The 24634-nt window shown below is 42.7% G+C and overlaps 1 protein-coding gene across 1 annotated transcript in view; it reads right to left on the bottom strand.

The window, feature by feature from the left end:
- The window catches only part of LOC128086427 (vasoactive intestinal polypeptide receptor), a 105291-nt gene that overhangs the window by 58526 nt on the left and 22131 nt on the right, over window positions 1-24634 (bottom strand). Inside the window, exon 2 of the mRNA XM_052695090.1 lies at window positions 8655-8751. Coding sequence (XP_052551050.1) covers window positions 8655-8751 — 97 coding nt within the window. The remainder of the gene's footprint in view (window positions 1-8654; window positions 8752-24634) is intronic.

Genomic DNA, 24634 nt, shown 5'->3' with positions numbered 1-24634 from the left:
CACCGTGTTCCTACAGACATTCAAGGTCTGAGCAGCTGATGAAGCTGCACATGCCCCTGTTCACTGCAGGGGAGTTGGACCAGATGGTCTTTAATGGTCCCTTCCAACTAATGATTCTATGACTGTTTTAGACTGAACTGGTATACCCTTCTACCCACCTACTGGTGGCCATACCAATTGTCCAAAAGCACCTAGAACAACTGTTTACATGGATGGATAGTAATAGGACAGAGGGGAATTATTTTAAACTGAGACAGGGGAGGTTTAGGTTGGATATGAGGAGGAAGTTTTTCAGCCAAAGGGTGGTGAGGCACTGGCACAGGTTGCCCAAGGAGGCTGTGGATGCCCCATCCCTGCAGGCATTCAAGGCGAGGCTGGATGTGGCTCTGGGCAGCCTGGGCTGCTGGTTGGCGACCTGCACACAGCAGGGGTTGGAACTGGATGAGCACTGTGCTCCTTTGCAATCCAGGCCATTCTATGATTGTATGAAGTCAGACCTTTGATCTCATGCTTTCATGAATCAACCCCTGTCCAAGGGACTGTTTTTTCTTAGCTGCTTTCTTTGAGTGCTTTAAACCACCCCTAGAAAACTGCTGCCCTTCAAACCTGCCAGCTCAGTGGCTTGTCTCAACAATCCCTACGCTACTGACTTTAAAACAGTGGCCAATAAACCAACTACCCTGATTCAAGTGAAGGTGTAAGGAGCACCCAGAGGAGCATTTGGCAGGTCTCAGAGATGCAGCCTGAAAACATCATACATTCCCAGCCCTGGGTGAGTGTCCATCCATCCCATCTCCTCCAGTGATGGAGCACCTGGATACCTGCTGACAACTGGGCTGCCATACAAACCCAACCTACATATCATCTGCCCCAGGAGGTCTTATGCAACTGGGAAGGTGAGAATTCACTTGAACTTTTGCTCGCAAGGAGCTATTAATTATTTTTTATCTTACTGCATTATAAACAGATGGTGATGAATAAACAGACTCCTCATTTAAACTTCATTAACGTTTTTCCAGCTTGACTTTTAATTTCCGTATGTTCACTGCTTCTTCTCTCGTCAAACACGCCTTGACGTCTTCAAGGGAGACTGTCAAAGAACCCGAAGCTCCAGATCTGGCTTTTCAAGCCAACCTCCACTGCAGAACTGCGGAATGAGAAAGACATTATGTGGAGGATAAGCAACATGGGCTGTTCTCCATCTGGATTCACTTGTACGAGACAATGTTGGTGATGAGATTACAGGAATCTGTTGCTCACAGCAAGTTGAGGCATAAACAACTTCATAAGCAAAGAGCAGGGAGAGTGACTGAGATTATTTTCATTCATATTTTCCACTTTTTGACTTTTGGGTTTTAAATCCTGCTAGAATGACAGACAGGTCTAGATTGCAAATACAAAATGCAGCACTGAAGTACTCAGGCTATCAGAAGCAGCTCAACTGTAGCAGCTCCTCAATGGCTACTGGCAATTCTCGGTGACACTTAGAAAATCACCTCAGCTATCTCCTCAGTACTGAGCAAACAGACAAAATGTTGATCTCTAAGATGCTGACAGCCGCCAGCTGTGAAGTGCTGAGCTTGTTTCACTTCCATTTAACTTCTGCAGGAAGTTGGAATCCAAATAGAGCAGAAGGCCTTCCTTTCTGGAAGAAAAAAGTCCTGAAAAACCATTTAAAAAGTGAAGTTCAACAAGGGGAAATGCAAAATCCTGTACCTGGGGAGCAGTAAAGCCATGCACTTTATGGACTTCGCACAGAAGGACCTGAGTTTGCAGGTGGGTGTCAAGCTGAAGGTGAGCCAGCAACATGACCTTGCCATTCGGGAGGCTAAAGGTGTCCTGGGTTGCAAAGGGCAAAGTAGCAGCAGGTCAAGGGATTTGATCCTTCCCCTCTGCTCAGCACCTGAAAGGCTGTGTCCAGTTCTGGATCTCCTCAGTACCACAGTGATGTGAACATACTGGAAAATGTCCAAAAAAGGGCCACGAAGATGACGACGAGCCTGGAGCAGCCGGGATTTGGGGGGGAAGAAACAGAGCCAGCATTTTCTCAGTGGTGCCCAAAGGAAATCCATTTAAACCAAAGTTGTTCTGGTTTTTTACTTATTTATTGTTATTTGCAGTTAACAAGCATAAACACTGGAGCAGGCTGTCTAGACAGGTTTCCTCCATCCATGGAGACATTCAAAACCCAACTGGACACGGCCCTGAGCACCCTGTGCTGATTGACTGCTTTAGGCTGAGGTTTGAACTAGGTGATCTCCAGAGGTCTTTGCCAGCCTCAGCAATTTCTGTTCATAGAATCATAGAATCATAGAATCATAGAATCGCCAAGGTTGGAAAAGACCTAAAAGATCATCCAGTCCAACCGTTCACCTATTCCCAATAGCTCCCACTAAACCATGTCCCTCAACACTTGTTACCAAGCCAAGGAACATACAAACACAGAAAATCCCCTCCCATCAACCTAGATCATCAGACTCAGCAGTCTTCTGTGGTTTAAATGTCAACTCTGTGTCCTCAAGCATTTTCTCTCATACCTAAACTTGCACGCTATTAATCTACAAATCTGAGCTAGCCTTTCCATGCCTGAGATCTGCCTAATATTGCCACTACTCTCCATGAAGGCCATTAACTGTGGGACAACACAGTTTCCTGCATAGAAGCATGGTCTCCACAGCTGCTCACCCCATCCAAATATGAGTCACACAGTACTTCATTCAACTGTCATCCCTAATTGACTCTGTCACTTCTGAAAGAATTTCTGATTGCACAGAGAATCAATTAGCAATAATGAGATAAGGAGATAATGAGCACAGTCAGCTCACCTAGACATGATTGCTTTTGTTGACAAGGCCAAAAAAAAGAAAAGAGTAAATAAAATGGGATTTGTTTTATTTGGATGCTTAGGATTAAGCTGAACTATCTGTAAACCGCAGCCACTGCAAGGGGAGCTTTCGTAAAATAACAAAACAAAACAAAGGCAAACAACAATGAAAAAACAACTGTTGGTGCTCAGGGATAAAAAAACAAAACAAAACAAAACAAAAAACAAGTGGAAGTCAGCAAGAAGCCATGCAGCGATGAAACCTGCCCTGCAGCAAGCCTTAGGGGCTCTGACACACTTCACATGGAGGGAGATTTGCCACCATCTGTGGGCCTGGAAAGCAGAACTTGCTACCTTCTCCTCCTACCCTTACTGCTGCTGTCTGTATTATCATCTGAGCAGTTACTGCATTGCACACACATGTCTTGGTTGAAAAAGAATCTGGATTAAAGCTTAGTTTTCAGTGGGGCTGGGATTGCATTCTTCGCTTCTGAAATATGCTCACATGCATTTTCAAAGTAACATAGAGGTCTAAGGAACTCTTATAAACTCCAACTAATAAATGCCTTGGAGAACACCAGGCTATAGAATTACCACCTTGATTTATATTGTAGGCTGGGAGATGCTACCAAAGGAGCAGCCCCATAAGCTGGAAAGCAAAGACAAATGGAAAGACAACAGCCCAAGCATGTACTGCATATCATCTTACTGCAGCAGCTACTGTTTGTGGGGCAACCCCTATTTGCAGAGTAACTCCCAAGACTTCTCACCATGCTCATCCAGTGGGGAAGCTTTGTTGAAGGCACTCAAATCCTGGGTCTGACTTGGCCTTGATGGCTGGTCTAGATGATCTTATAGGTCTTTTCCTTAATGATTCAGTGAACAGATCCTGCAGCTGCCCAGGCAGAACTCCCCCAGGAACTGGCTGATGAACTCCTAGGCTCTATGTCCCACCAATATCGAATGCCAGAGCACTGTCAGGAATTGAGCTCTTGCCTCTGCTTGCTTCACTTTGCACTGCTTGGCACTAGTGCACAGGGGAATGTGGTTTTGTGTATGTTGGATATAATTTGAGTTCCTTGGGGAACCTCTGTTGGCAGCTTCTAGGAAAATATCACCCACAAAATCTGCACCCACAGCCAATTCAGAGTGATGCATGATACTACATATAGATTCACTGGAAGAAGATAGAAAACCTGACTTATCTAACCTAAACTCCATGGGATTTCTCTTTGGAAGTGTTATTTCTCTGCAGATACATAATATTTTCCTGTGAATTTAAACTGTAGGTGCTGCCAAAATACTGCCTTTCATATTCTATCTATGCACAATTCTGTTAGAAGTCTAAACCATAAAAAAGTGCAACTGGACACATTTCAATGTACTTGTCCTTAACTTACCCCTTCTAGATACGAAAATAGCATTACTTTTAGTTTAAAGGAGGAAAACTGAAGCCAAGAATACTCAGGAACCACCATCACTTCAGCAATAGTGCTGTTAGGGCATCCTAATGGTTGGAAAAGACCACTAAGATTATCTCGTCCAACTGTCAACCCATCCCCACCATGCCTACTAAACCATGATGTTGCAATACTCTATGGATGTCAAATGAGGCAAAGTTTGCAGGGAGAACAACTATGAGACCAGCATGGAGAGAGAATGAGAACACATTTAGGGTGGGAAATTAAAGAATCTGGAGTAAAAAGAAAACCAACTCCCTTTTGCAGGGCGGTTGTAACTAGGTGATCTTTGAGGTCTCTTCCAATCGAAGCCATGCTGTGATTCATTCTAAATGATTCACACACGTGTGACACCTACGTGCAGCTATGATTTGTGCCATTCTCAGTATCTGAACTACTGCAAACCTGCCATGCTTGCCACGAGATCAGCATGTGGCCTGCAAAGAAAAGCCAGCCAATTCCCACGTGACAAAACTACAAAACGTCACCCAGCTCAACAGCCAGGCACATCTGTGATGCAGCTCATCAATACCTTCTCTGGGCTTTGTGAGAAAGGAAGGAATAACCAATGCCCAATTTCCATCATGTCAAACCCAGCAAAGGTCCCCTATATCACACTGTAGGATAAGTACAGACAACATTACTGGTTTTTAGGTCACTTAGGAACACGCTCTGCACCAAGACTGAGATGAGGCACTGTGTGCATCACCTCCTGCACTGGGCAGGCAAGACACCTGCCACGTGCACAGTAATAAGATCTACAGAAGACTTTTTCTTAGCAGTGCTATAAATTATACTGTAAACACTCTTTGGGGAATAAAAAAGGCTAGAAAGATCATATAACAAATGCCCTAGTGAAGGTTTTATTCCAATTCTGTATGTGAACACACAGATGCATGTCTTCTAATGGTGGAAGAAGGACTTCACTTACCCCAATCCCCTCCAAACAAGTGGACAACAGGATGGGACCCACCTGGGAGCTGGGGTTATTTCCAGCACAGGTGAGCTAAGCCTCCACAATACAGCAATCTGAACACGATTCACTGCATCCTAAAAGAGATGCCTACATTCAGCTAGAATACCTCAGAGATCCCTCACCAAAAGTTATTCCCAACCAGTAGCTATTTGCCCACGTGAAGCCAACAGATCTCAGTCTATCTGGTCTTCATTTCGATGATAAAGAATCCACCTCTGTACTGCATCACAATTGCCACTTTACAAGAGATACAAGATCATGCTGTCTGATCATTGAGGTGAAAGGATAACAGGGCAGAGGGCTGCCAGGGCAGTCCAGCTCATGAAACTCAATTCCATACTGCAAAGCACAACTGCGTCTTACACACCCTTTCATAAACTGGGCACACTCCACTGCGGAGCCAATAAAGCATTCCTTCCTGCAGCTCTGTGCCCTCTGATGGTTAGCAACTTCCTTAAAGCCCAAACGTCAATCTCACAGCCATTTTATTCTTTGCACGTGCTGCCAGCTTAAACCAATCTCCACTGCTGTTGCATCCCAGTTGCACCTTCTGCACTCAAAAAGACAACATCATCTTATCAGACACCGTTTCCTCAAAAATGGGCCTAAGAGAGAAAAGAGAGACTCCAGTCTCACCAGCGGTGGCTGGTGACCACCAGCCTGTGGTCCAGGACTGATTCTAGGAACAGCAATTGGCCCCCACCACGTGCACTGAAAACACAGACATTTAATTTGAAAAGAAAGCATTGATTTAACTCACGCACATGTACCCACTGTAATTAATGGCTGTTCAAACACAAAACAGCGTTAAGACAGATGTTATTGTTTATCAGTGGAAATCTACCTGCTTACCCTGAGCTAGTGATTAATCTCAGTATTACCATCAGGTGTTCTTTACAAATGACTAATCTATTTGACACAACAAATTACAGCTGTGATTAAGCCCCTCCAATCGATACAACTGATAATGGCTTCTAAACAAAGCTTTATTTCTAGACTGTATTGGAACTGCGCTTTTCCTTAATCCCACTCATTCAATTAGAAAGGATAATAAATTGGCTGTTAAATCTCAAGTGATTTTCTTCTTGCTAACAGGATGTTGAATGCACAGAAGGCAATACACCTACCTGGCCATAAATCACGGTACTACGTTACAACTGGCAGAGAGCTCCAATTGCTTTCCATTCTCCTCCTTTGTGAGACTGAGCCACGTTAAAGTTAACGCTTTTCTAGGGAATTGAGCTAGGAGGTTTTATGCAACATTTATTTTTAAATTGTTCAGTCTTAACGTTGCTGGAAATAAACTTCACCTCCGTGTGATCTCCTGTCATCACTTCCATGTCAGCTCTGCCAACCAAACTGCCCCCTCCTCCACCTCTCCAAAGATCAGAGCTGAATTTTGCAGCTGTGCTCAGCTATAATTACTGACTTGCACAGAAAAAAGAGCTTTTTCAGTCTACTTGAGCTCACACATCATGGGTTGGACATTCCAACAGGAAAACACATGCTGTTTAGACATTTAGAAGCTGTTGGTCCACGTCACTTCCAAAACAGACATCTCCAAAAGTTGATGCACTTATCTATTGGTCACCCACCTCAGTGCCAGAGCAATCACACATCAGAAGTTGAGGTTTCTTTCCACTGATTGCAAGGGCAGAGATGAGTTCTTTGCTGGAATTTGTATACTGAACTCTTAAATACCTACTGATGTGGAACACTATGTGTGTTCCACATTGATATCATCGGTGACCATTACAACAAACTCAGGAGTAGTAACCACCATCTCCGTGGAGGAGAACATCTTATAGTGCTCATATCTTGTGTAACAACTACAGTAGCAATGGGCAGAAATGCAGAATTCCTACAACCCAATATTTTAGCATTCCCTGATGAAAAACAAGTTCCAGAAGGTGTTTATACACTTGCTTATGCTTTAGGCATGGATGGCACACAGTAAGGCTGAGCGTGCTCTGACATCAGAACCAGCAAAAATACGCTCGTTTAATTCAGTGGAGAGAAAAAAAACAAAACAAAACAACAACACATAACACGTTTTGGACTAAACTTTTCAATGGGGAAGAACATTTTGAAAAAGGAGAAAAAAAATGATTAACACTCGAATATTTATTCTTTCATTTTGAATGTCATGCATTTAATTGAATTTCTCCAAGTGTGCATGAAAATGAAATGAAGCATTTAGTTGGCTTTCAGAGGATGTATTTAAGTACCCTGACTTCTCCTTTCTTTACTGTATTCCAGGGGAACATTTCTTCAAACAGCTCTATTTAACTGCATTGGGATGCTTGAAATCAAAGGAAAACATATCTTAATAGATAAAAGCAGGGGCCAAAAGCCTTCCTTGCATTCAGTAAAGCTCCCTGAGGGACCAGCTTGGCCCAAGGATGCTGTTCTATCATTAATAAGCATCATGCAGAACAGCCCTTTGGTCTGTAGCCTATTTTGAGCAGTGCCAAGTGAAAGAGGATGAGAAGACGTCTTTCACTTTTTCCTCTTTCAAGATGCAAATGTAAAGCAGGATATGCACCCTCCTACCTTTACCCCAACTGATGTGATCTCCCCTTTTTGGAACCCACCAGTCTCCCACTGCTCCCTACACCTCCTTTACACACAAACTCTGACCCTGCCTTGAGAGAGGCACTTGGAGGGAACAAGTCCACCCCAACATCCGATTCCTGGAGCTTTGACTTAACTGCTGTGAGATATGACAGGACAAGACCAGAATAAAACCTTTATTTTTCTGCCACTCAGATCTCTACTATTAAAGGTTGAGCACGAGTGGCTGTGCCAAAATACCCCAAGCTTCCTACAGGCTGCTTACCAAGGAACTTCAACAGCAAAAATGTATGAAATATCCCCCATTCTCAGTCATGTCCTGCAGCATCTCTCCTGTTCTGAAACACCACTTGCCCAATTCATGTTGTGTTATGCCTTCTCCTCAAAGGAGGCACAGCTCCACGGCTGCTGGGATGGGGAAACCTTGGGAGAATGGAGAGCAAAGCTGGCACTGTCAACTTGACTCTCTTCTTCTGATCATTGAAGAAGGGAGGTGAGTAAAGGTATCAGAGTTGGTTAAGACACTTCTATTTCAGAAAGAGGTGTGACTGACTCTGATTAAGCAGCCTGAGATGGCTGAGGTTCACCCCCCTGTGGGTGGTCATCATCAAGCTATTCAAATGCTTGGATGGAACTGGTGGAACTGTGCTTTAGAAGGATCAGCATCTCTCCCTCCTAACATAAGAGCTCAACATCAGCCAAAGCAAACCCAGGCAGCACTCTGCTGCTGCAAGAGGGACAAGAAATGGCACAGACAAGGCAGATGTGAATCCAGGGATGGGAGCCTGAGGGTCAGAGATGGAAGAAGTTGCTCCCATACCTGAGGTCTGATTATCCTCAGTGATCTCTGCCAGGCACTGGCTGCGTTCCTCTTCAATCTCCAGCATGATGCTGCACTCTGGGCGCGTGCTGGATGCCTGCAAGAAGGGCAAGAGGAAAGGAGAGAGTGAGCAAAACCCATGTGTACTCAGGATGCATTCCTGGGGATGCACAGCTAGCCAAGCTCTGCTGGGTCAATGCACCATGGGGATATGCATCCAGGCTCATTTTACATTTGACTGATAGAGGGGAGAATAATCCAGTACCTACTGAAAAAAAAAAAAAGACCCAACAAAAAACACCATTGTTCTCTGTGCCTATCATAAAAAGATAAAAACAAACTTTTTTTTTGCTGATGATCAAGAGCAATTCTGCTTCTTTATCCTCTGGGAACCCTGCCTGACTAGACTAACACTGACAGCTATCTAGGGCAGGAAGATGGCAGCTTTAAAATTCATGCCAGGAGCAGTGGGATCTGTGCTTACAACGTTTATTCCCTCCCTTCCCACATGGACTGTCTCCTGGCTCATGCTAATTCAGAGCAAAACAAAACCCAAACCAAATAAGAACAAAATCTCAGATGCAGATTAGGAGATCAAGGAGCTAAAAAGCAGGAAATTCCCAGTAAGAAGACTTTTTCTCTCCCCTAAGTGTTTTCTCCCCACTTAGACCTAATTATATTTGGCTTTTTTAAATACATCAGTGTCTAAAACACGCAGATAATTAATCATGGACTCTTACATCATGCATTCTCAGTCACAAAGTATGGACCATAACAATTGGCATCCAAAAAAGGAACCACGAGCCAGATGGGGTCACGTTAATGTCAGCCAGCACAGTCATGTTAATGCCACCAACCTGCTCCCACATGGAGGGAACACCCCATGAGGCACAGGCTGCCCACAGGGGTGATGGAGACACAGCCCCTGGGGGTTTTTATGAAGAGGGTAGATGTGGCACTGAGGACGTGGTCAGTGGGCATGGTAGGGATGGGCTGGGGTTGGACTTGGGGATCTCAGAAGGCTTTTTGCTCATGATTGCATGACTTTGTTGCTCATATCTTCATAGGCTTCCCATTATGGCAGGCGCTGCACAAAATCAAACAGAGAACCCAACCTCCTTCAAAGAGATGGCAAACCACGTTGAGTTGGGAGATAACCTGTTCAGAAACTCAACTGCAAAGAGACGGTGAGAAGGAAACAATGTGGAGAGAGCAGCAGTGTTGGCTTGGGTCTGCTCAGACAACGTGAAATGCAATGCAGGAGTAACCCTGAGTGAGGTGAGCTTCAGGGACAGATGTGAGGCAGAGTTACAGCTTTTCTCCATTAAAATTCATTGATTCTGCCTTCACAGTTGGTGAATTTGGGGGAGGTGGAAGTATTTTGGTCTGAAGAAAGCAGAGAAAGAAAGAAAAAAAAAGAACTCTTCATGTCTCTTTTCAAAATGAGAGCTACTTTTCTACTCATTCATCAGCCGATGCAGTAAAACAGAAGACCCAGAAACCCTCCAAAGGAACAAAGCTTTGATGCAATTTACGCTTAGAATAAAAATTAATATGCTAAATTATGTTATAATTTTAATCCAGTCTCTTACTAAACCAACCTAATCTTTTCCTTCTTCTAGTCCATGCCTTGCTCAGGCTAATTTCCCTTAGGCTGAGAATGGGCTTCAATTAGCAGTATATAGACAATTATTACTGCAGTGTGACTTTCCAGCCAAATTAAAAGAAAAGCCAAAACAACAGCACATTGAAGGAGACTGAGTTGCTGCTGTCCTGGTACTCAAATGTTTCTATTTTTTATTTTATTTTTTTCCAAAAGGGGAATTTATTTTAACTGATATATATGTATGTGTGTGTGTGTGTATGCGTGTAAAAGAACGTGGAGCTTACTTTAAAAATAAAGATTGAAATGTTCTGCTTTCAAAACATTCCTTTTATCAAAGGAAAGTCAAAACTCTCTGGACTGAGCCTATTACCTGACCCCTCTCACATTTATAAACAATTTGAGTGTTGACTTTATAAATTAATTCATACAACTCTAACTTTGATCAGGGTTGGCAAAGCGCTAGAACCCATGGTTAGGATTCTTTTAGGCTGCAAATGTTCTGCTGAGCCCATTAGCAAGTACTTCACCACATCTCCTAGTCACAAACAAATGCAAGCCTAAATTGTTTGATTGCATATATTGCCTAGGTCTCTCCAAAAGTAATGCCTCCTTTTTATTTTCATGGAAATGACAACCAACACAAAGAGTGCAATAGCGCTATGAGCTAGAGCAAATTCCCAGCTGCAAAACTCTTTTTCAATCTAGTCACACCGTTTGCTGTGCCTTTTTACCAGCAATGATCAAAAGCCTTCATTCTGGGCTTGCCCAAATCTGCATCAGCAGAGGTGACCCACTGACGCTGCTGCTGAAATGCACCACCCACTCCTCACTGTGCTCATCAGTGAACGTCAGCAGGTGCCACTTTTAGTTCATGGAGGAATTCAGTGACACTCCTTTGCTCTATACACACTTCCATGTCAGACACCATTCTGTCATATTGCTCCTCTGCTGCCATCACTCACAAGGAAAGAAAATGCAATGGAATATTGGTGGGAAGGTTCGACCCCTACTGCCATCCTACCAACATCAGCTTCTGACATCGTGGGCCAACATCATAAGACAGGAGGCTACATAAATGCACTAAGTTCTCTAAAAACAGCATGAGGTAACTCTTTTTTTAAAGACTATTTTATCATTACTCTCAGTGGGACTTATCTTCCCTCGTTTTAGTTGGGTAAACGCTGTGCATTCAGTATCAATTGATTTTTGCCACTCCTTCTAGTCCACAGAGAGCTTGTGAGCATCAGTCTTGAAGGTTTTTTCATGCCCCTTGGCTGATTGAAGTTCAGACTGAAACATCCAATATTTAGGCGGGGAAGGTCACCGATGTGTGAATTTAGAGTGTAAAAGATCTTAAACTGAATCATCAAGGTCAAACAGACTCACATTTGAAGCCTTCTGGTTTATGGCTTATTCCCCACGCTCACTAAATAAGGAAATGAACAAGCTAAACAAATAGAATTATAAAGGTTGGAAAAGACCTCTAAAATCCTAGAGTCCAACTCCAAGTCACCCCACCATGTCCTCTAACCATGTACCTCAGTGCTGTAAGTCTTGTCTTGCAAAACAAGACTCCTTCGATCCCTTTCTTGGGATCAGAGGCTGAATAACAATCCTTCCTTGGTGGGTTCCTCCCAGAAGAGAATGAAAGAGACTTTACAGATAGCTTGGTATGAACTCACTTCACTGCTTCCCCACTTTGGTTTTTTTATCTTCCCTCTGGAAAAGGCAAGGATCATAGAATCATAGAATCATAGAATGGCCTGGGTTGCAAACGACCACAGTGCTCATCCAGCTCCAACCCCCTGCTGTGTGCAGGGTCGCCAACCAGCAGCCCAGGCTGCCCAGAGCCACATCCAGCCTGGCCCTGAATGCCTGCAGGGATGGGGCATCCACAAGGACTGTGGAGTTTGACATCTTTCACATCAGTGGCAAATGGCCACACAGACACAGAGCTAAGGACCACAGTGATCCACATTTCCCACCCAAAAAGTGCAGATAAACGGAAAGCCTGACCACAACACTTGGTAGGTCACGCAAACACTAGCTAGCAAACAATAGATGTGCAGTTAGCTCAAACTCATTAAACACCCATTCACTAAAAGCCCTTCTGGAACGCATGGGTTACCACGTAAAAGTTGTGGTGGATTTGCCAGGGGCCATTTTTCCAGCACACACTGAGCACAATGACGAACAAGTTTTTCACTGGGCATGATTTCCTGCAGCTCTGAATTCTGCAGCAACTCTCCTGTGGAGTTATCCCCCAAAGTCTTTATTAATGAGAGTTTTCCTTCTCTCAGGGTCCCAGCAATTGTTAGAGGATTACTGCTAGTGCTAAGAAAGCCACTGTGTACGCTCTTTAATTAAATACAAGTTGAAGGTTTGTCATAGACTGGAGGAGATACAGAAATGTTTGGTTTCATCTATGCTGTCATTGGCAGAAATGGATTAACGAGGGGAAATTTCTCAAAGGCAGACAGGATTCACAGCAAACAAAACCCCACAACAGGAATACGGGCTCACAAGAAGTGAAAAAAACATCAGCACCTCCCTTTCTACTGATCCCAGAGTGTTCCTCTGCCTATCTAGAGGACCCAGCAGAGATGGAGAATAGAATGACCACAGTGACAACACCATTTCAAGTCCAACAAAGGAGGAGTAGAACTGAGAAATCTACAGAAAATGAAACTACGTCCCTTGTCCATTTCTGTGCAGCTCCCAGAGCCTATAAAACAGTGACAGACAGACGCATTTCTCTTTGTTGTCCAAACAAAGCCAGAGGGAGGCAGTAACTATATTAGACAAGAGCATCAGCTGCTGTGGTTTCTATAACACAAAATCACCGCTGTAGGCAGTGCTGGGGATTCTCAACCTTTTTTTCTTTTTTAGGTAGGCAAAGGAAACAAAAGATTTTGGCAGGTAGGTCTTATTCCTTAGTCGCCTTAGTAGCATAGCCCTGGAGGGGCTGCTCTAGCTAAGCCCAAGGAAGAGCTCACTATTAGCATCATCATATGCTTTCATTTGTTCTTATTTATGAGAACATAGGACTGAAGACTTTCGTTATGTGATAGCCTCTGCTTTGGTTTCTTCCTTAACTTCATTCAGCTCTGCTTTAAAACTAGGTTCTCAGTTTCTTCCTTTTGAACATCTTCCTAAAATTAGAGCATTGTTATTCATAACAAGCCTTCGAGGGAGTCAAAAATACACAGTGGTTCAAGTGCAAGAATGGGTAAAGAGTGGACCCATAGAAATACCAACAGAAAATTTCTTTCTGTGGGGATGGATAACACAGTTATGAACATTAACAAACCTAAGAGCTTCATAAGATCTGCTTATCTGTAAAGGAAAAAAAAAGATTGTAAATTATTTACGGAGCATTATAATTATTTGCTCTTTCAAATGATCTTTGTCTATGAATTGGAAAGCACAAACATCATGACAACATGGGGAAATAAGTGGTAGATACCAGTAATATAGACCAACTGGGAGATAAGAACAAGATCAAAACACACAAAACGTTCTTTGTGACCTTCATTGGGTCAATAAGGAAAGTGTAGTTTCAGGGGAACAATTCAGTGTTTGCAAGCAGAGCCAAGCTATACTTTGCTATGTCCTCAGCTCTTGCGCTGCTCTACCATCAGCCAAGGGACTCTCAGAGCAAGGTGGTGGCACACATCCCTAGGAGACCTTCCAAACAAAAGAGGTCCAGGCAAATACCCAGGAGTCCTAACTCTCAGTTTGCTGTTCAAACCACTTCATTTCATGCTCCTGCCAGACACAATAATGCCAGGAACAGAGCTATCATTTGACAAGGAATGCAGATGGGTTTTTCTTCCAGCTGAACTAAGCAGGCCCCATAGAACAAAGGCGACTTGGCCAAACCAATCCAGCAGCTTGGAGACACAGGGACCTCATTTAGTCTTACTGTCTCCTCTCTATGTGAGGGGTTGGAAGATCAAAGAAATATGTGCTTTGTTATGCAAAGAGCTGGAGAACCAGAAGGGAAGAAGCTGAGCAGCTCTTTTAACTCTTTAGTGCTCAGCTTGTATGTTCCTCTCCTGGAGAGCAGAGCTGAGTTGGAAAAAGTGATCTTTATGACACAGCAATTAAATGAGAGGCAGCACTTGAGTAAGTTTCCACTGCTGAGTAGGAGGCAGCTCTGGTGACTGGGTAAAAAATATTTTGCTCCTTACTTAAAATTATCATCTGGAGTGGCTAAGTATGCATTTCCATTCCAGCAAGCTCAAAGGAAGGATTTCAATTCAGGCCGCTGCAGAAATAGAAGCTTCAATACTGAGATCAGTGGTGTTTGGATCTACCATCTGGGTACAACGAAGAGCAGAGTTGTAACATCTCTGCCATGGTTGTGAAAAGAAAAAAAGAAAAAGCAAGAGATGATTGGTTATTCTTCCCTGCCTGCAGAGACAAGAAGGCAGTTTTAGAGCATGAGTCACTTCAAAATAAAGGAACTGTGTAAAATACTTTAGAGGAAACTTAACCTACACTGCTTTGTTCCAGGAGCTGAAGGCAACTGTAGATGTCTATACCCCAAATACCCAAAGATAAATGAGAAAACCCACAGACTCACCCCTAACCTGAATAATTACCTTCCAGACAGCCCCATCTTTTCACACTGCAGTCTAAGAGTAGAAGAGAGATTATATCCATCAGGAGAATTTGGGTGAAAGATTAGGTAAGTGTTTCAGTATGTTTGTGGCTTGTGTTATTTTCAAGATACACTGAATTTGAAATGCTGTTGTTCAGAACTAGGTACTTGCCTTCGTAAGAATGTGCAGCTACCTATTAATCCTCTCCCAAATTGCCACCCACCCAGCACTGAGTCATCTCCCCAGTAGCCACCTCTTGGCTGCTGTGCACAGTAGAAACGGTCCTCAACTCAACTGCAAGTTCAGTAGAGACTGGAAAACCCTGAGGGTAAAACCCTGAGGGTGTGCCTCATCAGTGCCTGGTCCTGTGTTCTCCAACCTGTGCCAGCTCCTCACTCCTGACAAAACCTCCATCTATCCAGACCCAATTGTTGCCCTGGCCAAGCATGGAGACCCCCTCATCCTGTCCTGCCTGTTCCTCACCACATCTCTTACTGCTTCATTTCACCCCAGCTGCGGCACCAGAATCTTGTTTCCTTCCCCGCTCTGACCCAGGTGTTACCTCCCACCAAGGGCACCTGCCATAATATCAAAGAATAGTTGGATTATACTCACATCTGCTTAGATGGCCCCCCAGCATCTCAAGAATTTGGGTGGGAGTGGAGAGCAGTAGGGATTCCCAGATCTAGAGCAATGAAGACTGGTAGTTTGAGCAACACTTTGGGGAGTTCATGGGCAGCTCACTATGAAGACTGTGACAAAAGAGCTTGATCAAAAGCACAGTAAAGCTCCTCTGATTTCTTCCCTGCATTTCAAGCTCTCTATCAGTCTCTGGACTGCTCACACTGCCCAGGATTTGTGTACAACTGTTGGCAACCAGGACCCCTGCAAGGTTGGCTATGGGACGTTATTTATAACCAAGGAGCTGGATGAAGAAATCTGGATGTTCTCTAGTCTGCAGGAATACTGTGATGATCTGGGGTTTGAGGAACCACAGTTCAGTTAGAAATGGTGCAATGCCCTTTAACTTTTAGGAGAACTGAAAGATTTAAGAATGTATAGAAATGCGACATGAATCCAGAGCTACAGCACCACCAGTAAAGCATAGGATGGTTTGATTAACGATATGTATGCCCACAGTTCATGCTGGAAACCCTCATCACTACAATAAGCAGCTGCTTCACCTGGAAATCTAGGACTGTCTGGGGAGGGCATAATTCCCACATACAGCTTCCCTTTGCAAGTCCATTTGTGGAAGGACCGTTAACATCTCAGGCATGGTCTTTGCTAAGCAGAATAGGCACTTCTGAAGCTCAGTGGCATCCAGTAGGGTGGATGAAAGAGGCTTTACGGCATTTATTGGGGCGTACATAGCCTCAGCATCTCCTGCTGAACAGCTGAAACAGGACATACAGCATTTCAGGTACTCCGTTACAATTTTTCCGAGCTCACTTGACAGTCAGGACATGGATCTTCCAAACATGTGATCTAGCAACCATAAGAAACAGCCTGTTTCTTCTGACTGAGCACAGGTTTGCCAAGGTCAGTATCACTTTCCAAAGAGCAGCCAGGCAGAAATGATGAAACAAGAAACACAGAATGCATAAGAAATGAGACATGAGTATAATAATCCATCTTACAGTATATGTCATCCTTCCAGAAGCCATCAGTGTCCTTCTACAATTTGGTTGGTAATAAGGTTTTACTCTTCTTGTTCGTCAATATCTTCAACGTTTTTTATTAAACCAACATTGGGACCAAAGCCAATGGAGTTGACCATTCTTACACCACTTCCCATCCTGAAAAAGCACCTCTAAGAGGGTTTGTTTGAGCTATCACTCAAAACTTTGTACTGAACTCCAGGTACCTATGGAACAATATATATATATATATATTGTTATATATTGTTATATATATATATATATAGAGAGAGAGAGAGAGAGAGAGAGAGAGTATATAGAAGAGTTCATTTCAAAAGACTGGTTACCTCCAAGAGTTAAAAAGAAACAAGAAAAATAATGAAACTTTGGCAAAAAACATACTTGGCTCATTCTGAGATGAGGATAGAAGGAATTTTCCTCCTTTGAAATCAAGCATAAAGGATTTAATTAGCAAGACTGGGTGAGGACGTTACTTCTGGATTCATAAAATATTCTTTATAAAGCATTAGAGCTCTCTATAAAAAGGTTCTTAACAGGCAGCCCAAAGCATCCCAGAACATCTTCCAAGAAGATAAGCATACCAGGACAAGTTCCCAGTTGAGGGTGTGTTTCAGAACAAAGCATTGAGTCACTGCTCCTAATAACAGAGAACTGAAGAGCACCCCAGTGATTTGGATCCAGTTCTGGAGAAGGAGGCACTCCTCTATTCTTTAGCTGAGGATAGAATAACACAGATCACCTTGATGGAGTGCAAGGGTAGGATGAGTGAAGAACAGAACGGAGAAAACCGCTCAGAGAGCAACAGAAGAGATCCTTACCCAAGACAGTACACTGACAGACACTCTGAGATGAGGTTAACTTAACTTAATTGCTGTCTGTTTCCCAGAGCTGTCCTAAAGAAAAGCTGCTATGATTCTGTTCACATTTAGGAGCTTTGGATTCAGATATTTTTGATACCCTTCACTCAAAAAAAAAATACAACCCAAAAAACAAACAAAAAAAACCCCCAAAAAACAGTTTTGCTCTTCTAAAAAAACCTGAATTTAAAACTACAGGTTAAGCAGGTTGTAACATGAGTCTAAGAGGCTCAGACACACGAGAAAATTTAACAAATATAAGATGACATACACTCACACATGCTGTCTAAGTGAGGAATGCATTCAACATTTCCACTTGAAGAGAGCACAGATATCTTCCCATGTGCCTGAGGGCCACACCTAATATCTCTGCCAGGCCCAACCACCTTCCAGTTAATCACTCTCAGAAAAGATTCAAGATCCTAAGGTGAAAGGCTGCTATGACAAGTCTGCATCTCAATTATTTCACGTCTGCTGAGGATGCAGTCGAGTGTCAAACGATGAGCAGAGCAAAGTGCCAGGTGCTAGAAATATCTGCATCACAAACTAAAGCAAACCACACTGTCGTCTGTCACAATTTAGAATCACAGAATCAACAAAGTTGGAGAAGACCTCCAAGATCATCCAGTCCAACTGTCCACCTACCACCAATATTTGCAAATAGCTAGGCTCGATCATAAGAAGGTTTATCAAAGGAAACGAGGATCTCAGCCTCCTTCTTCCATGACTCACTCTACCAGCATGGTTATTAGCTATATATTCTCACTGGTCCCTGATGCAAAATCAATGTGAAGTTGTTTTCCACCATGCAACCATATCATTATCAGCTGGCTATTCAGGTAGATAACAAACTCTACTTTGCTGCATGGGACATTTCCTTTTGTCACTCCTTATCAGATAACAACACAGCTGGGGAAAAATGCTCAAAAGGAACATGCTTCTGCTTTGTTTATGTAAAAGGGAAAGCATATGAGGCACAGAAAGAGATGTAAGTGCTCAGATGGCACAGCTGAATCTTAGCAGGACAGTATCACCAGACCTCTCACAGGAGATGCCAGCAGCTGTAGATCTCCAAATGTTTTTACAGAAGTAGTAGCTTCTTTTGGCAGATGGGGAAACTGAGGCAGAAAGCCCAGCACTATCCAGCAATCAACAGATAAAACAAACAAAAAGATCCACCAACAAACAAAAGATGACTCGATTTAAGTATCAGATGACTCAATTTAGATCAGGTTTGCCATATACCAATATATGCTATATCCACCTCAGTCTGAGGAGAGGTCCCTCTTTGTATGAACTACCTGAATGTTCTCTTCAACATATTCTGGTCAGCCAGCAAAGAGCTAGCAAAAGAAAAGAGAATTTGGGCAGAAAAATAAAAGATTGGGAAATGGGTCAGTCCATGTTCCATGACCAAGAGAAAGACTTCAAATATCATGCTAGGAATGTTGGGTTCGTGTAAAATAACAGATTAGGTAATTAGGAAGATAAAGGCTGAGATAGATATGAGGTGTGATCAGGATATCTGGGGAGAGGGGCTGATAGCTCTGAAAAGAAAGCTCTGCTTAGAGAAATATGGAAAGAAGGAAAAAAGACATCTGAACACTTTCAGTTGCTGTTGTCAGAACCAACTCAGTTAAGCACAAAATGTCTTTCAGTGGTATGAAAACAACAACGAGGGGGGAAGGGGAAGGAGATTACTATGGAAAGAGTCGAAATTAAAGACAAAACTAAATATAGAGCTCAAAAATGAAGTCGCATGCAATTCATCCTCTTCCCCCTGGGCCTTCTGTTTGCTGGCTTCCTCCAACGACTCTGAAGTAAAAAAATATCATGTTGCTAATAGAAGGCAGAATGGTTGCATGTGGGGAAAATAATGTGAATAACTGAAGAACAGGGCTGACTGTGAAGGCAAATAAGGGTACATAAGCATTATACATGAGGTGAAAGCCCTCAAAACAACATGCTCAGATTGGGTTGTAAGAGTGGTACCATCTGGATGAATGTCAGCTGAGGTAATGCTCTTTTATATGTAAGTAGGAGATGAAAAAAAGATCCAGACACCTATCAACAAAAGTACACAAGATGTTTGAGCACTTCTTGAAGGAAACAGCAACTGAAAGTGTGGTAGCAAACAGAGATTTGGATAAAATGCAACGTTGGTTATCAAAAGTAAATGAAGGCAATGTAACTGATAGCTTTTTTTTGATAAGAGATTTTTAGCATCCCTGGATGTTTTCAGAAGCAGGAAAATCGGTGGGCCTAATCTTTCCTAACTTCAGTAGTCTAATGGCATGCTAAAGGGAAATGACTGCCTTAACTATAAATACAGGGATTAATACAACTGTAAGGCATTTTCTGAGCATCCTCCTTGGTTGCCTCCATGAGAGAAGGGAGGTGCAGAATAATACAATCCACACATGCACAAACTTGGAAATGGCCAACGAAGATTTGGCTACAACTGGAGGAGGAGGCAAGGACTCTGAGAAAGGCACAGGGAAGGATGATTTACAGGATGGCTCCAGTGAACACTCGGCCAAACTGGGAACTCCTCCCCACACAGTCAATGCCATCAACTCAGCTACAGTAACGTGGTTCAAAAACCAAGGTGGAGCATGAACACAGTAAAGGAAATCATAAACGAAAAAAATAAACAGACAGCCTTGTAATACACACTCAAGATAGTGATGGTGAGAGAGACAGGAATAATTCACTCAACCACAGCTAGAAAGCCAATAAACCTGGATTTTCTTTTCTCCTCCATGCTCTGGCAATGCCTGTCTGCTATGCAACTTTTTATCCAGAACCTGATCATTCCTGGCTCCTTTCCAGCATCTCTTGATGCTGAGATCTTGGTCACATCAGATCAAAAGATAGTGATGATACAAGATGTGTGCCCCAGAAACTGCAGTTCTGCAGATTAGTTGCATTCATTCTGGATAGCTGGGGCAGGGGGAGAAAAAAAAGAGAATGAAACAGCAACTAAAACCCATTTTCATATTGAGAAAGAATGTATGAAACTAAGGCAAAAAAATATATACATTTATATATCTATGTATATACATATCTGTTGTTATCCAACAGCATCATCAAGCACTGAAAGTAATGTAGATGAGAGAGAAGCCAGAAAAAGTACTAACTCTACTCTTGGTCAGCCACCAATTTCTCCAGCAAAGTATTGAAAATCACAGTCTTTCTAGGTGACCCATTTCACTGCTGCACAATCCTCACAGCGTAGAAATCCATCCTCTTTGTGAAAGTTCTTTGGGTATCTTTTGGGTACCACCCCAAGGACAACTTGAACACAAAGAGGAGCTGTACCACCAAATCTTACGTAGCAAAATGTCATCTGTAAAAACAATAACCAGGAACCTGCCTTGGGAGTGTGTGTTTTAAGACACGAACTTCAGCTAAAGAGATTTCTACTGGCTTAAAAACAGTCAGAATTTCACCTCCAGTTTCCAGGTTGCTGGCATAGCACTGCAAACATAGAGGACATTTTCATAAGAAAGATCCAAGGTCTGGAAAAACTTTAATTCAAATATTAGCTTCAAGTTATGTCAGTGCTCAAGTTTAAATGAAAGGGATGAGCAATTTTGGGAAACCTCTATCTGCATTCATCTACATGGCAACTCCCACATGTTTATCTCAGGTTTGTCACCTTTATGCAGGCAGTTCTGTGCTTTGCTCCAAAAGGCACATTTCTAAGTCAAATCCCTGCTCCCAAACCAAGTATCTGTGAATTTCAATTTGGAGACTGTCGTTACAAAATGATCCCAAGCTGGCAAAGAGGAAACAGAACCAGTACAATTCTTGGGGCTCTTCTTTTAACAGTTTAGCCATCACATTCACAGATCTAAGGCAAAAAACAATGTAAGGATAGCCCATATTGGATGAACTACTCTATCCTCATGTGAAATGTAAAGAGACCCAGGAGTGGTTTCTGAAAAACTTTTGTCCCATCTTCCCCAATGAAAGAGATTTCACAGAGTTGTTATTGTCCTGATTCCTGGGCTTTTTTAAGCTGCACATCATGCAGCTTGGTGGCTGCAAATTAAGGAGCAAATTTCTGGTTCTATCTAGACTGGTTACAGGCAGTAGATATTACGTTTTTCTTATTCTGTGCATCAGAGATCAGCACCTGCCTCATTGCAGGCCATCATGAGGGAACTGCAGGTTGCCATGAGGCTTCCCCTCAGCCTCTTCTCTGTGCTGAACAAACCAAGTATGCATCTGTATGTTAGTATGCATCTGTATCTTGTTGCTGGATCATTTATAAAGACACTGAAGAGAATGAGACAAAATGGAGGTCTGGGGAATCCAACCAGTGGTGTAACCTCATTTGTTGTAAGCCTTGGTGTCCAACCCTTTGGCCAATTGCTCACCCATCATTATGCATTTGTCTAGCTGTATGCTAAGCAATTTGTCCAGACTGGAAGGATGGACAGTATCATGGAACAGTATCAAAAGCTTTGTTGAAATCCAAAAAGATTACTTTAACTGGCTTCCCTTGGTCAACTCAGCTGAGTAACCTTGCCATAAATGGAAATAAAGTTATTAAACAGGACTTTCCTCTTGTGAACTTATGCATAAAGATAAGTTGGGATTTTTCCCCTCATTTTTTTTTTGTTTTCCAGAACAAACACTCCTCATTCTTTCACTTTTTTCCTCCTCAAGTGTTTTTTTGACCTTACATCATTCTTCTGGCCCTGTCTGGATTCTCTCCAGTGTGGTCCTGGGCTTTTTCCCAAAAATGGATGCATCTGTTTCGGTTAAAAGACTGTGAGGGATGACTTGCCTCTTCTTTTAACCATAACAAAAGTTTGTTTCCAGCTTGTTATTATTTATGTTACTTACAGCCTAATATAATCAGGAGCCCAATAAAAGTGGGGCAACCTACATGTTCAGCTCCCACTCTGAATGTTATCTGTTGAAAATAAAGGAACACCTGCTACAAAGATGGAGAGTTCTGGATTTTGCAGGTGTATACGAGAACTTCACAAAGCTGAAAAAGACAAGATGCTTCATTAGGAGCAGGAACCAAATGCAGCTCCTTCAGATCCCTCATCAAAGTTTTTGATTCTGGTAACTTCATTGTGAGAGGTAAATGCGACATACCAATGAACTTTAAGTTGCACAGGGTCATTTGCACCTGAAAAGGAAAAACAATCTTGCCAGCAATAACACCATCACAGAGGTGCAGCAGAAAAGCTACCAGAACAGGGCAACCCCTTTGGCACTGTTACGCTCCCTAAAGTTCAATGACATGTTACAGTATTTCCTGTACAGATATGTTCATTTTGAAAGAGAAAGGTACAGACTTATTCTACAAAAGCAACAGTTGTTGGTGGAAACAACTTCCTACCTGGAAAGCTAACATTTCCACACATTAGTTTATCTCAATTTATAAAGCACATGCATTAACCTCACTCAGGCAGGCAGGTTTCATGGCATACCTAAGATTTTCCTTATTATAAATAAGGATTGAATTGCCTTCAAGTTTAAATTAACATTGAAAGAACTGAGGCAACGAGGGGAATGATTCTGCAGAAGACACACCTCTATCTGCTGTGACTTTACCTTTCTTACAAGGTTTTAAAGATGACCAGGAGCACACAGCCTACAGATCTTTACATCACCATCAACATCTGAACCTCTCTGTTGGGATAAACAGCATCTGGATAAGGAGGACACTTAAGCACATTAGTGATCTCAAAAACATTCATTTCCATCCTGGCTCTGGTCTGCGATTTCAGCATCTCTAAGTGAGCAGTGCAGGTCTCCAGGGAACCATGCACAAAGCTGCCCAAGACCTCCTTGGAGCAGCCAAAGCACACCTACAGCCCCAAGGTTCTTTGTTCAAACACACATGATCATTGGTTTGGTGATAGCTCCTGTGGACACTCATGGAGAAGCAATCCTTTTTCCTCCTCTCAGACTGCTGTCAGCTCCTCCAAGCATCTGAGCCCACTTGAGACAGCCATACCTCCTTGCTCAGCATCCCTGATAAAACACAACCGTCTGCCGAGGCCCTTTTAGATCCTTTGTGACCCATGACATTCCTTCACCTTTTTTGCCCATGACAACTTCACATTTGCAACGTCTTGCCGAGTAACTTCACAGCAATCAAGGGAAGACCTATGCTTGCAATCCTCAGCCAACACCAATATCTTGTTAGGGTGTTAATTCAAGATGCTGCTGTAAAGATGTCATCCGCTAAGCCATCCATATCCAGTTTCTGTTTCTCTAACAAGTCCAGCCAAGTGTATCCATAAATCTTACGGCTTCAGGAAGCTCTGGATGTAGGCAAAGATGAAACTGTATAAGCAGGTTTAAAAGAGCCCCGTTGAAAAATCCCTCTGCAATAGCTTGAGCTGCCGTCAACATTTTCCAAATACAAAATACCTTGTGGGAAATAAACACAAAAGCCAAGCCATCCTAAAACAATTAAGGTATAGCAGTAAAAAAAAAAAAAAAAGAAAGAAAACAAATCTAGTCCCATCTTGGCCACAATATAAACTCTGCAAGTCACAGGCTTCCTGCAGATCACCACAGAAACAATTCAAGCATGGGCACACAACAAATGTATTCCAAGAATTCTCTGAAAACATTAACTCACAAAACCCAGCCAAGTTGTTAAGCTTGCCATCCAAGTCATAGAAACAGGAGTATGCTCTATAAACACAGATGTATCTCCAGAAACAATGACACATAGCAGGAGTTCCCTGTTTGTATGTTTGGTTTTTTTGTTGTTGTTATCTACTGAAAGCTGATTTTAAATTAAAGCATGCTTCTTTTTCTTCTCTAGTGTTATTAATTGCACGAGCCATAAAATTGTTAATGAAACAGCACTTAAATTGTTCATAACATTGTCAAATCTATCTCCTCATGGAATGAATAAAGTTTCCCTCTGATCCTTTCTATGAACTCTGGGAAATTTCACTGTGCAGATTACAATCACAGAATTACAGGGGTTGGATGGGACCTCAAGAGATCACCGAGTCCAACTCCCTGCTAAAGCAGCACCCTACAGTAGGTCACACAGGTTGGCATCCAGATGGGTCTTGAGTATCTCCATAGAAGAAGACACCACCACCTCTCTGGGCAGCCTGTACCAGTGCTCTGTCGCCCCTACCATAAAGCAATTCTTTTGCATGTTAGTACTGAACTTCCTATGCACAAGTTCTAGGCCATTAGTCCTTGTCCTATTGCTACACACCACTGAGAAGAGCCTGGTCTCATCCATTTA

The sequence above is a fragment of the Tympanuchus pallidicinctus genome, unplaced genomic scaffold (genome assembly GCF_026119805.1).
Source record: "Tympanuchus pallidicinctus isolate F22 unplaced genomic scaffold, pur_lepc_1.0 scaffold3, whole genome shotgun sequence".
NCBI lineage: Eukaryota > Metazoa > Chordata > Aves > Galliformes > Phasianidae > Tympanuchus > Tympanuchus pallidicinctus.
Note: the sequence above shows the minus strand (reverse complement) of the source record. Positions and strands in the feature narration are given on the sequence as shown.